Genomic DNA, 14,052 nt, shown 5'->3' on the forward strand with positions numbered 1-14,052 from the left:
TCCTTCTATGATTAAGTTAGTACCAAATGCCGTGAGTAGTTCCTTGTTATCTAAGAAGCACAACTTTCGCTCACAGCACACAACTAACTTTCGTTCCGCACAGTTAATGGCTAAAAATAAATAGTACAATACAATATTTTAACTTTTTATTGTCCGAAGTTAGGGACCTTTTTCCTAACTTTCAACAAGATACTTCGAAAATTGTTTTCTGTATTTCTACTAGGATACAAAATTCAACACAATTTGAAGTTTTTAAATTGTTCCGAGAGAAGTAATATTAAGAGCGATATATTAAAAATTAGATAATAGTTTTTTTCACATTAAAGTTTCTGTTAACAAAGTGTCAATACTATTATTCCAAATTGTAACCAAAAATTGAGACTGCTTTGCGCTACCTGTCAACTTTTACAGCCCTAACTTCAGATACTTTTCCAATTTCAACCACACTAGACATATTCCATATATTTTATTGCACACTTATATTTGTAACAATACATCCTTAATCTTTCTGTTTACACATGATTCAGCTTTCAATGTAAAAACTTTTCTTTTTATCGGCATCAATATACAGACTACTTCAAAAACCACAGTAAAAATGCGTACACTGGGCAAGAAAAATTTTTTTTTTAAAAACAAGTTAAATGCTCCCTACCATAACCTAAAAAGGCAAAAGCGCCCTTCGGTGTTCGTAGCACTGAGAGTTAATGAAATTGTCCAAAGTTAGGATGATTGACAGTATGTCATGCGCTACTTAGTCAAACTATCCAGTAGCTTGTGGGTTTTTGCCCCGCTTACATTGTGAGATTGTGTCATTGGCTACATGTAAGTTTTGGGTTTTTATGTACTTTTGCACTTTGGATTGAAGGCCTGAATGGGAAGGAGTTATAAGGTTATAGATACATTTATGATGTTATTATTCATCAACACTGGTTCTCGATATAGGAGTTCTGAATTAATATTGTTTCATCATGCCGGGGGATTTCTCACCCAAAAACAGAAAACATCTGAACCTAAAGTTTTCCTATGCAAATCATTTGGCCTCCAACTTAATCATGATGACACAGTCGAAAGTTTCAGCAATTAGTGTAAAAACAAAAACAGCAACACTAGCTGCAGAGGCCTGGTTTTTCATTATGATGCTTTTTAGGTATGTAGTAAATTTTGACTGTGTATCTGACATAACATATTCTAGTTGTTTCTCTTGTGGAAATGGCGCTTCTGTCCTCTTCACTGGGAAATAATCACCAACACACTTCCGAAGAAATTACAACTGCTATAAATTTTAGTAATGTAGCTATGGAGGAAGATTCAGGTTTGATTTTTGAAAAATAAATATGTTTCTCTAGCATATATGTGTATTTACATCAGTGATTCCCAACCTTTTTTGGTGTCGGGGCCAAATTTCAAACTTCAGAGTACGTACGGAGCCGCATGAAAACACTCAAGTAATTATAACAAAATTTTAAAGCATGTAGGCCTACCAACGAATAGCAACATTAACAAGAAAAATAACACAAATCAATTTAATGTCCAACTTGACTCCAACTCCAACTGACAAGTCAAAAAATAATCGCCTAATTATTATAAATAGATGTTTCATATTTTTTGAGGGATTTTCAGGGATCAATGAGAGCCGCAAGAAGGCTAGCTTGGAGCCGCGGTTGGGAATCACTGATTTACGTTATATATTTAATTTAAATTATGTGGGTAATTTTACAGGCTTATGCATTGGATCACCCCGAGCACTAAACAAAAGTTGGAATAATGATGGACCAAAGTCTTCACCTTCACCAGTGAAAAGATTATTTGCTCAGTCTCCAGTGAAAAGCTGTCGGACTAGATCTGCTCTGAGGAGAGTAAATAGACCTGCTCCATCAGAAACACCTCGCACGCGTTGTACTCCACTTATGGCTGAAGATTATAAGCCTAAAGATATTGCATCTTGTCCTGCTAATTTACCATTTAAAATGTACACCCATCGCCAAGATTCTGGATGCATGGACAATGATGATGAAATCCCAAACACATCACCACTTCATCCATCGATGTTAAGCTTCAGCTCATGCAGTAGTGGTGAAGAAAACGGTGATAGTTGTTTCTCATCTCCATTAAGACAATCCGGCTGTCATTCTCCGATTCACAATCCCATGACCAGGTTATCAAACTCACCTGCTTCTTCATCTGGAGTGTCATGTACATCCCCTGTGCGCTCTCCTCCAGAGACTCCACCACACACTAGAAAGCTGAGAGCCCTGACCTTGTTTGACACCCCACGAACCCCGAAGACTCTTATGAGCAAACTGAAATCACGTTTGGGGAACAATACAATGGAAAAGCTGCAGACATCTACCAATATCTTATCAACGAACACTGGTTTTGATAAGTGCAAAAACACATTTCATCAAACAGAATCGTCCATGCAAAGCCCCTTTTCAGCATACAAAAACAAGCATACATCTGCAGATGAAGATGAGGAATTAGTGATACGACGCTCAAACGTCCATTCAAGCATTCCCAGGCAATCGGTCTTGAAACCGTCACCACTGGTAAATGTAAATCCATTCACACCTGATAATCGATCAGCTTCCAAAAGAATGCGATCACATAAGCATGGGTAAGTCCATCCTATTGCAGTAAGTTATCATATATATTATGTGATGGTTTTAATTTTTATTTGTTGTAATAGGGACAGCTGTGGTGGTATTCCAATGATTGGTATGGATGAAGACGTGGAAGAAGAGGCAAGGCCTGCCAAGGTATATCCAGAAAAGTGTAGTGTTATAAACATCACACAGGAATGCAATAAAATATTTGTCACAGACAATTCTGACATGGAATCGACCAAAGTAGAAAAAACAGCATTGTATTGAAATGTGGTTTTCTGTTACTGGAGGTTGATAATAATTCCATCTGCATAACTAACAAATTTGCTGGAAATTTTTGTCTCCAGAGAATGCATCTTCGAGAAAACAACATTTCTAGATATGCCCAGGAATTTCATGAAGTTTGCAAGATAGGAGATGGGGAATTTGGCTCTGTCTACAAATGTGTCAACAGATTAGATGGTTGTACTTACGCCATAAAACGATCCAAGAAACCTCTAACAGGATCAATTGAAGAGTAAGAAAGGCCACTCCGGACAGCAATGAATATTGAAATGATTCACTAAATACCTAAAATATTTTTAGAGCCAATGCTATTCGTGAAGTTTGTGCACATGCAGTTCTCGGCAAACATCCTCATGTTGTAAGATATTACTCTGCCTGGGCTGAAAATGACCACATGGTGATTCAAAATGAATTTTGCAATGGTAAGATCAAACTAATTTTCCAACTACGGACTTCATAATTTTTTTCAGTCACTTGAACATTTTGTTATTGTAAACATTTAAACATCTTGTGTGGTAGGTGGTAGTTTGGCTGATATGGTAGCCGAACTGAAGAAGAATGGTGAGCATTTTTCGGAGAAGGAATCGCAAGATGTTCTGGTTCAAATTGCAAAAGGCCTTAAATATATTCACTCTCAGAACTTAGTTCATCTGGACATAAAGCCTGGTAACCTTGCATAAATGACACCATATATGTATCATTCTTTCGTTTTTCAAAGACACAACACTGAAATTATAACATTTATTGTTAGGGAACATTTTTGTGTGCAAGGAGCTACGCACATCCACACCAATTCAACAAGAAGAATTTACAAGATTTACAGAAGAAAGAATTTACAAGATAGGTGGGAGTTAATACTGCATAAGAAGCTATAATGTATTTATTTACAGTAGCTGTAATGACTAGGATGATTTATGGGAATGAGCAAACTGTTTACAGGTGATTTGGGTCATGTGACTTGTGTGGAGGACCCACAAGTGGAGGAAGGAGATTGCCGTTATCTTGCTGATGAAGTACTTCAGGAGGACTTCTCACAGCTTCCAAAAGCTGATGTATTTGCCCTTGGTCTTACCATATACGAAATAGCTGGAGGAGGTACGCCACCAAAGAATGGTCCAGAATGGCACGAAATTCGCAAGGGTGAATTGCCAACGCTCCCATTTTACTCAAACGAGTTTAACTCGTTACTGAAGGTAACATCTCCTTTTTAAGTGCATATAATCAATAAATCGTCTGCCGCATTGACCATTCATGCTTTACTTGCTCGTTCATCTATGCAGAGCATGATTGACCCAAACCCATCTATAAGACCAAGTGCAGCTGAGCTCTTGCAGCATACATTATTGTCCTCGTGTTCTAACAAGACGAAACAGCAGCTTCGAAAAGAGCTAAACGAACAGAAGTTTAAAATCGAAGTTTTAACAAGGTATGTTGAAAATTCCGTTTATTAATTTTTCAGTTAGTGGAGTACTGTTGTATTTGACATTTACTGTCTGTTAAAGGGAACTTGAATCTGCTCGCAAGGAACAAGAAGCTTACCCACAGTGCAATAACCACGGAATTCGTCGCGGCGGTGCAACAACAAAACCCCACAGCTCAATGAGGGGCGGGAAGACCGCTCGTCTCGTTGGCAAGAAATGCAATCGTAGCATGAGCCTAAATATTTGCTGACTAAAAAAGCCATACACCTTTTTAGTGCCAAGATCATTATTTATTACCAGAGTTAACGTGCCTTTTTATTACATAATCACGCTGCCACTTTCCCCAATCATGCCACTTCTTAAAGTGTCTACAAGCACCATGTATTATGCTTTCCTTTTTAACGATTTTCATGTTCCATGTATGGTACCCTTCTGCTTAGAGTCGGCCTGCCGTTTTAAGCGTGTTATCAATGCTGTCTGTCACCTTACACGCTTGTTCTTCGTTTTTTCTCCTGCTATTTCATTGTGGTTTCTTCAGCCTTTCGGCTATATGGTTCTAGTTCATATTGTAGCGTGTTGTTCGTGGAGGTTAATTACAAAAAAGCTGCCGATTGTACCATCTTAAATATATAGGTAAAATGTAAAAATGACAAACATGCAAGCAGTGGCTGTGTACAAGCGTAAAATAAGGTTGATAGTAAGTAAGAAAGGTACAAAATATAAAATTGATGCTGTTTGTTAGGCGTTATAACTAAAAAGTCGGAGTGTTTGACATGTTGTCCATAGGAGCCGCTTCAATAGCAGCAATGTTATCAGGACAATGTAAGGGCGAAATGCAGCTTCCTTCGTGTTCGACATTACCCGCGACGCACTGACAACCGGAAACACACGGCAGGAAGCATTGTTCCTCCACAGCGCCAGGCGGAAGGTTTTTATTCGCGCAAGTCCTCTTGCAGGGCGATCCGCACTCATCAAAAACATAACCTCGCTCGGTGGGACAATGAACAGCTAAATATAGTAATCTCAAATTAGTCTACACAGCTTCCAACATTTTGCCGGTCATAATTAAATTAGATTATAAGGCACTTGAGAAACCGCGTGAAATTGACATACCACACAGAGTAGGTGATCTCCATCTTACAACTACACCCGATCTTCTGCATTGGGCGGCGTACGCTTCAAGGGCGTCACACAAGCAGAAGCGGTTATTGTCACCACACGCGCACACATCATGGAGACAAGCCGAAAAGTACATCTCGGGATTAACGACCTAAACAATACGTTAATGTAGTGTGTAACTTTTTCCCATGCGATACGTATAAAACAAGGAACTCACTTGATGACAAGCGGAAAAGAGCTCTGATCTGATCACTTTGCACGCGTTATTAACTCGCTTTCTTTGCGCGTAAGTGAGTGACTCGCAAGGATCTACGTCTTCCACATCAGGGCATGCTGGGATGTTACGGCCAGCAATCTGCAATGTACATGGATAAATTTTGTAGCCACTTTTCATTCTGAAGGCCGAGTGTAGCGATTTATCTGATTTTATCGTTTTCATGTTCATGGCCAGTGTAAAATCTTGACTATTCCAACCATTCCAATGTTAATATTAAATTCCAGCATAATCTGTACGTGCCAACTGCAGCAGCCAGCGATCAGCTACGTTAAAGTCCTTTGTTACCTTCCAATTATTTCCAAACACAACTTCACTGCTCGTCATTCTAGCATTCCGCAAGCGGAGATCGTCCTGTGGGTAATTATTAAAGTTTCCGCACAAACCACAAGTCCGCCGTTTGTACGTACCCGGGACAAAAACTTCGAGATGTCGCTGTGCCGCATTCCACAACACCTGTACCCCTGCAAAAACGACTTATTACTATTGGAGTAGTTACACCTACTTCCAAAGGCGAGCGACTCATTGCCAAATAGAAGAACTTTAAAGTGAGAATAAAGTGTTGACAAAGAGTTTTTCAATAATATAATTAATGGTCAGGCAGTTATATGGTATACTTATTATAGCTCTTCTTTGATTTAAGAGCAACTTGTTTTAGCACCTGCAGCTCGCTTTAACTTCGAAATGCTTCAGAAAGGTGTTTTATTGGACATATATAGGTCAGAAGATGACAAAAATAATTTAGAATGACTCAGGAGTTACCAATGTGAGAGTTTAGTAAGATCTGATTCCCCGATTTTCCTATGAACAAGTGCGGTGGAATCAGTATGGGCAGCTGTCGTATGTCAGTTCCATTGATGGACACGTTGTATTCGCTGTTTAATACGACTTTATGAGACGCGATCGTAATAAAAACTTTATCCGTCCAGGTCACGGCACCGTACGACCCACCGCGGTTGCTGTTTTCAACTTCAATCCTGTAATTAAAAACAAATAGAAAATGGAATGGAAAAGGTTGTGTTTTTAAGCCGTTATGCACACATGGCGACGACAGGAAGTAACAAGACCGCGCTATCCTTCCTTGATCTTTCTAGCACAGGATCTACAGTACACACGGAGCAATTAGATATGAGGTATGACGCCATTTGACGTTACCTGAAGTGCCCTTTCATGCAATCTGACGTCATTAGGTATCGACAGGTACCCTGGAAATGAACCATTCTTCCGTCAAAAGTTCTGTAATGGGGGTCGCCGAACGCCATGCAATTGCCAGGCTGCTCCACACATCGAGAACAGCATTCGCCCGGTATGACGGTGGCCACCTCGTCAGAATTACACATCGGCATTCTAAATATCAACGTCATGTACAGTCAGATGATACTTACTGTTCCATCAAACAGAATTTACTTTCATCCACCACAACAGGGATCTACGGGTCGGCTATTACGAAGTCGTCTGACAACCTTTTCATTGAAATTACCATAGAATAATTCCAGCAAAATTTGAATAGTAATTTCAACACACGAACCTTAAGCAATTATGTTTAATAAAAATTATGCATTTTCATCCTTTAACTGTACTAGCCCCCATTTTAGTATCTATGCAACGTTACAACAATAGCAACGGTTCGAAGCACGCTCCGACCAGTAACATACAAACATACAATGTAAGTAACATACATTGGTTACAACGCAAGTACCTGCATCTCTGGGTGACGCAGTTTACTTTACCAGCAAAGCAATGGCATGTTGTGCATTTATCAACTAACCACCTCTGTTGTGGACCTATGGAGTGGCCTTCATACACACATCCCGCTCTCGGATTTACACATTCCTCACAGCATTTGCCTAACAGTACGACGAAGGCCATATAAGAATAATGCTTAAAAGATCTGGTTTTATATACAATCAATGATAAGTCTACTGCTATCCATAAACCAGATAGTACGTTTCCAGTCCTACCATGCAATTAACAATAAAAAATTAAAAAATATACAAATCAATCTTCAAATCGATATTCGGTTTTGCATACAACATGTTGACGCAGCATGAGCTAACCTGGTTGTTTGTATTTTATCATGGGCGGGTCACAAGTCACCATTTGACAATCGTGCCCCAGGCAAATGATTGATCCATGGTCGCAGCGACATGTTCGGCATTCATCGATCTTCCATACGTAGCCGTTGGCAACATCACGATTCTCCATTGGCAAGTGACATGCATCACATATGGGACAGCATGAACCCTGTAAATGTCAGTGTTGACAATCAAGAGAATTGAACTACCGTATATGAAAACAAACCACTAGCACAGTAACAAATGAGTAATACATGTTAACCGAATTAGCTTTGCTACTCTTTTCTTGGTGTTCAATATAGGACCTATATTAAAAATAAAAAACATTAAAAATTCACGTTTCGGTCTTAATTACCTTTGGTGTGTAATGTCTTGGTTGTGGGCAGTCCAACTTCGGACAGTTCATGTGAGCACATACCCATGTGTCATTACTGTTACAAACGCAAGAATAACAAGGGTCATCGAAAGGGTGAATTTGTTGGCCTGCGAGAAAGGGTAAATTGTAGTCGCTTCAACAATATTAGTACACAAGCATGCATTAAAGAGTTTGCCAAAACTTTGCTACAACGACCACAGCTAGGTGGACACTTTTTGGTCTGCGTTGCTTACTGCGGCTATTCGCACTACAGGTAAAATTATGCTATTTCTTGATAAGACCAACCGTGAATTGCTGGAAGACAATTTCCGTACGAACACTCAGGTCTGTTGGTACAAGTGGGGCAGCAGGTGCCAGGCTCGGGCTGGCGAATGCATGAACGAGGACAGTCCGCCATGGATGGACATAACACATGGTGGCAGGAGAGAGAAGGCGAGCCGTTTGCAGCTGCCGTGCATTTGCATACTTCGCACGGGTCCATCGGGTTAGGCTCAAATGTATCCCCAATTGAATACGCCTAAACGGAAAATTTTCATACAAAAGATAAAGCGAAAGTTACTATGTTCCAACGCCTTTGTAAGCAATGAACACGTTGTAGTTTCTTTTATTGCAAATTTCAACTAATAAGACTGCGGTTCTTTTATACAATAACGCTTCAGAAATAAAATTTCCTCATTCAACCTTAAGAGAAAAAGGCTTAAAGAAGCAAAAGCATTACAAGCTATTACAAGTATTCATCCAATGCCACGCACCTTACTTCCAAACGAGCACCCACGACACACAGGGCAACATTCTCCAGGTACATGGTCCATAAGCTGACATGCAGGTAAACATCTGGTTTTGCTGCAAGTAATTACGCCATTTTGACACTGACACGATGTGCAGACATCGTTCGGCAAAGTCCAAGTATCTCCATCGGCATGCTGCTGATTTTCAGCTGAACAACTGACGCATTGTGGACAGCAGTTATTGCCGACACGAACCTAGGTAAAACGGAAGATACTAAATTCCAAACCTTATGCTTTGAATTACTTAAACTCCTTTGATATGGTGACGCAATGTACAAAGCGATACCGTTAGGTAGTAATTGCTGGTTGAATTTGTCAACAACAAAAATGTACTGATTTAGCAAGAAAAAGACATGGAAGACATGTAAAACACATAAGGAATCTAAACCAATTGCCTTAGAAAATACAGAGCAATTAGTCTTAAAAAGAATACAAAAATTAAGTAATAACCTGTTGCCTGGCTGTACAGGAGAGAGGCGCGCATGCCTTGGCAACGCACCTCACGTTGCCCCCGGTACAAACGCACTGTTGGCAGTTGTTGGGTTGAAACACAGCGCCGTTGTCGTAGGTGCGATTGGCGTAGAAACAGGACTCGCACACCGGGCAACATCGATTCAAAATCGGTACCGGATTCGAACATTCGGCCGAACATCTCACCGCTATGCAAGTCTGCATGGAAGCGAGCTCGTTAATGGAAGCATTCAACAATAGCTAATATATCTGGGAAAAATGAAACCGATAAAATTTTGTCTGAGACGTACCACGTCACCGGTATCGTCGCAAGAGCATTCACTGCAGAATGTTGGCGTTCTCCGTAACCATCGAGACCCGGCTTCGTACAAACGGCCTTGTTCAAAGCAACCTGTAAGAATCGCAACGCCTTTTGCTCGAATTCAATAGTGCCAGTTATTGAGTTTAATTGACAGTCTGGTTCAATAATGTTAACTTTGAAATAATCTTCATTTATTAATGGTATATTTATTTCACAAACCATATTAAAATTAAACTAAAGCTGAAATGGGGGAGTGTGATTGGTTATTATAGTTAATCGACACGAAGAAACTGTTAACACGTTTCCCTACTAATGTCAAAGAAAACTGATTGCAATAAGCAAAACTATCACAGTTCTAACTACCATTGCTCAGTTCTTCAGGGCATTCGGGGCAGCATTTTCCTACGGGAACGCGTGGACTGGCGCATTCGGGTCGAGGGCACCGCTGATCCTGACATAAGACGTTACCGCGATAACACGAACATTTTCTGCATGGATTGTTGTGTGACGTGAAAAGTTGGCCTTCTTCATAAACACGACCCTGCGCATGTCAATTCCGTCAATATTTCGCCTCGCCTACTTACTGTGAAATTCTTGATCATTTTTCGACATAGACTAACGCCATTACGACTGCGACACATAAACTCCGATGAAATTCCAACATCTTTACCTGATAGCTGCAAGCAGTGCAGTCAGGGCAACACTGCGTCAGGGTGCGTGGATGTGAACAAGATCTTTCGCATCTCTGTTTAACGCACCGAACCTCACCAGACTAAAAAAATAACGAAAACATTAATCCACGAATGAAATTCTATCGGTCTGAGCTTATCTTTAACTTACGTTGCAGGTACACGTAGAACATGAATCCGATGGCAGAACAAAGTTGGCGCCGTTTTCGAACACTTCACCTTCCACAAAACAAGTGCCAATGCATTTGGGGCAACATTCACCGTACGAGGTTACGGGGTTGGAGCATCTTACTGGCATGCAAGCCAATGGAGCACACTGCACTGTTCCCAACTGATGATGATTAGAAAAAAATGTTTTTAGTTTATGTGTTGGGTTTAGTGGCCGTGCTAATCATCATTCATATCTGTCAAGTTAACTTATAAATCTTACACGTTTTAAACCATCTGTGTTTGTTCGTGGAGTTTTATTTTATCCTTCTATTGTGGTAAGCAATTATTTTTTGCCCCCAGAGACAAGGATAAAAATTAGATATTACTGTAAAAAAATGTCAAATGGACATAATACTGGCTTCATAAAGCAAGACCCCAAAAATTGCAGTCTTTCAGTAAAAAATTTAACACGTTGTAGGTTTCACTTACTCTGCATACGCATTGGTTGCATTTGTTCATAGTATCAACCAAGTTTTCGTTATTTTCGTACTCAACGCCAAGGTAGTTGCAGTTAAAGCACACAGGGCATCCACATCTGTCTATACTGGGATTCACGCAATCCACCTCTCCGCATACTCTGCTATGGCAAACGACGTTGCCATCCTAAAGCAATGACACAAAAGTGTAAGAGTTGCGAAAGGAAAATGATTTTGCAAATCTATGCGCTGTAATACTACTGACCTCGCACATACAGCTGTTGCAAGTGTCTTCCACGTCCGAAAATTCCTCCCCATTTTCATAAGTGTCCCCGTCATATTTGCAATTTTCACATTCCGGGCAGCCGCAAGTGTCGAGCGTTGGATGCGTGCAAGATGATGATTGACAGTGATTACGTCCACAGTTTACATTGCCATCCTATAAAATGCCACCCCCTTAAATTGTTAGGCAAGTTATTTATGTAAACCTAACTACCTCACCCACACGTAAACGACCAGCTTGGTTAGGCTCAGCTTATGTAAGAGATAAAATACCTGGCAGTAGCATTCTGAACATCTTTCGTCCTCTGGGTTGGTAAATTTGGCGTGATTGTTGTAAAATTCTCCCAAGTAACTGCATCCTTCACAAACCGGACAGTTACAGGCTCCCGCAGTGGGATTTCTAAGAGGGCGATAAAATATCAAACTTAATTCTCACAAAAATTTATTTTCAGCCAAGATACTACCGAAATATAAAAACAAATCTACCTGCAGTTAACTTTGGTACAACTTTTGGCTTGACAAACGATTGATCCCTTTTCACAAGTGCATGAACGACACTGGTTATCTGAATCGATAAAAGTAGACCCATCGGTGTACAAGTCATCCCCGAGTGAACAATCACCGCCGCAAAGTGGACAGCATGAGTTCTATATTAAACACACCACCACAATACAATAATAATAATAATAATAATAATAATAATAATAATATTTCAAATAACTAAACTAAAATATTTTTGCATTAAGAAAGCACGAAACTGTATAAAATGGCTATGTAAGAGTTATTGAGCAAGCGTCTTCAATCTTATTACTAAATAGCCAAGTGCAATCGATTTGAACTAACGTGAGATAGCACAGGATGAGTGCATTCAGGATCGCCACAACCTTTCCTTTCACATACAACATTTCCTTTCCTACAGGTACACTCATTGCAAGAATTATCAGCTGATTCAAATCTTTCACCATTATTGTACATTGTTTCGCCATACAAGCAACCTGTCATTGCAGATAAACAACGCTTAGAGTTTAATGTATGTACAAACCTTTACGCTATAAACAATATCATAGTAAATGCTTTAAACATGCTCAGTAATGCTGGAATTATGCAACACTACTACACTAGCAACAAAACAGAAAAATATACAGTATAGTGCAAACTCCAATAGAGGTTAAACGACAGATAATGATTTTACCTTTGCATGATGAGCAACATCCATCTGGGGCAGGATGGGAACACGATAAGTCTGGGCATGAACGCCTGGCACAAACTATATCTCCGGACATACATCGACATATTTCACACTCATTTTCAGACCCATTTGGAACGACGTCGCCATTCTGATAATCAATGCCAGACATTTTGCATCCTAGTTTTAAAATTTTTCAAAGGTAAGTTATTAGAATACATCCAACTTAAATAATTAATTAAAAAACAAAAGGATATTATTAAAAGTACAGCTATATCAAAAAAAAGTATAGTTATTTTAAAAATGATAAATCATTACACAAATACAAAGTTACAGTAATAATAAATGGCGAAGTAATTATTATTAACAAGAAATATACAAATAAAATAACAAAACCAAGGTCTTAGTTGGAAAGTAAATTCGGGGATATTCTATGAAGTCTTGAGAAAAATTCTTACCTCCACAATATCTACAGCAATCTCGAATAGTTGGATGACTACATGTGGCAAGTGGACAGCGTTTTTGCTTACATGATACTAAACCATCACGACATTGGCAGATCTTGCAATCATCTCTGAATTGTTCACCTTCTCCAACTACACGACCATCATGTTCACAACCAGCACTGAGTAATAATAAAAAATGTTTTGACTTGACATTATTTTTTGTGTCAGGTACATAAAGCAAGTTATTTAATTGCTATATTGCAATAAAAAACCACCGTTATATTTAATTAGACAGAATAAATAATTGCTTTGTTTGTAAGTAATTTGAAAATTACAAAATTTCCATGAAACTAAACACTTACGTTAATGCTGCCGGACAGACGGGACAACAAGCTCCTTCAACATTATCGGGATTAGCACATTCTAAAGCAGGACATTGCTGATATTTGCACCTTACATTTCCATTCTAAAACAATACAACATAAAAACAGGTCTTTATAAGTCTTAGCCCTGTAGGTAAGTTATAAGCACTACCAGTGACATGTCACTCACTCTACATGTGCACTTCCTGCAGTTATCACGGTGGTGAGTAAAAACTTCACCATTGTAATATTCTTTTCCATTATAGTAGCATCCATCACAATTGTTACGACAGCATTCACCACTTATTGGATGAGAACAACTGGGACTTTCACATGCCCTCTCACACTGGAGTGTTCCTCCTGTTAAGTAATTAATATGGAATAACCTTTCTTAAAAGCAACTTAACATATCTGGTATTCTACTTTTAAATCCACATCCAATTTTATTAAGTCAAATTAAGTTACTTCTGCATGTGCAAAGCTGGCAAGGATCATCTGGTTGTGCAATTTTTGCTCCATCTTCAATAGAAACGGTTTCATCCACAATACATGAAGTAGGGCAGATTGGACAACAAGAGTCTCTTTTCATAACTGAGTTGCTGCACGTAAGAGGTGGACAACGAGATGTTTCACAATGAATGTTGCCAAACTGGAAAAACGTAGTCAGTTAGTTTCATACTGTGTAGGGAAATATGTTTGCAGACTGAGAATATTTTTAGGTAGAAGTGTGACTTCTCCAAAACAGCTA

General features: G+C 39.3%; 2 protein-coding genes across 4 annotated transcripts in view; one reads left to right on the plus strand and one right to left on the minus strand.

Annotated features, from left to right (window-relative positions):
- The first annotated feature begins 1,126 nt into the window (after positions 1-1,126).
- On the plus strand, positions 1,127-4,925 carry LOC143444349 (wee1-like protein kinase 1-A). Its single transcript, XM_076943554.1, has 10 exons — positions 1,127-1,312; positions 1,720-2,614; positions 2,687-2,756; positions 2,951-3,120; positions 3,189-3,310; positions 3,408-3,554; positions 3,640-3,732; positions 3,828-4,081; positions 4,169-4,314; positions 4,391-4,925. The coding sequence occupies exons 1-10, from the start codon at positions 1,210-1,212 to the stop codon at positions 4,557-4,559; spliced, it is 2,169 nt and encodes a 722-aa protein (XP_076799669.1). The 5' UTR covers positions 1,127-1,209; the 3' UTR covers positions 4,560-4,925.
- LOC143444348 (uncharacterized) overlaps positions 3,616-14,052 on the minus strand; it is a 36,586-nt gene continuing 26,149 nt past the window's right edge. For 2 of the 3 annotated variants that reach the window (XM_076943551.1, XM_076943550.1), the window contains exons 68-93: positions 13,770-13,953; positions 13,495-13,664; positions 13,305-13,408; positions 12,955-13,121; positions 12,503-12,676; positions 12,154-12,305; positions 11,797-11,957; positions 11,584-11,710; positions 11,294-11,467; positions 11,042-11,215; positions 10,554-10,733; positions 10,384-10,485; positions 10,077-10,254; positions 9,703-9,803; positions 9,392-9,610; positions 8,906-9,136; positions 8,439-8,670; positions 8,133-8,260; positions 7,760-7,946; positions 7,402-7,549; positions 6,858-7,049; positions 6,465-6,679; positions 5,991-6,166; positions 5,646-5,783; positions 5,423-5,579; positions 3,616-5,317 (exon numbers count right to left, since the gene is read on the minus strand). In XM_076943551.1, the coding sequence (XP_076799666.1) occupies positions 5,061-5,317; positions 5,423-5,579; positions 5,646-5,783; positions 5,991-6,166; positions 6,465-6,679; positions 6,858-7,049; positions 7,402-7,549; positions 7,760-7,946; positions 8,133-8,260; positions 8,439-8,670; positions 8,906-9,136; positions 9,392-9,610; positions 9,703-9,803; positions 10,077-10,254; positions 10,384-10,485; positions 10,554-10,733; positions 11,042-11,215; positions 11,294-11,467; positions 11,584-11,710; positions 11,797-11,957; positions 12,154-12,305; positions 12,503-12,676; positions 12,955-13,121; positions 13,305-13,408; positions 13,495-13,664; positions 13,770-13,953 (4,428 nt within the window). In that variant the 3' untranslated portion in view covers positions 3,616-5,060. Of the gene's footprint in view, positions 5,318-5,422; positions 5,580-5,645; positions 5,784-5,990; positions 6,167-6,464; positions 6,680-6,857; positions 7,166-7,401; positions 7,550-7,759; positions 7,947-8,132; positions 8,261-8,438; positions 8,671-8,905; positions 9,137-9,391; positions 9,611-9,702; positions 9,804-10,076; positions 10,255-10,383; positions 10,486-10,553; positions 10,734-11,041; positions 11,216-11,293; positions 11,468-11,583; positions 11,711-11,796; positions 11,958-12,153; positions 12,306-12,502; positions 12,677-12,954; positions 13,122-13,304; positions 13,409-13,494; positions 13,665-13,769; positions 13,954-14,052 lie in introns of those variants that run through there. The other variant, XM_076943552.1, reaches the window with a different exon arrangement.

The sequence above is a fragment of the Clavelina lepadiformis genome, chromosome 1 (assembly GCF_947623445.1).
Source record: "Clavelina lepadiformis chromosome 1, kaClaLepa1.1, whole genome shotgun sequence".
Lineage (NCBI taxonomy): Eukaryota > Metazoa > Chordata > Ascidiacea > Aplousobranchia > Clavelinidae > Clavelina > Clavelina lepadiformis.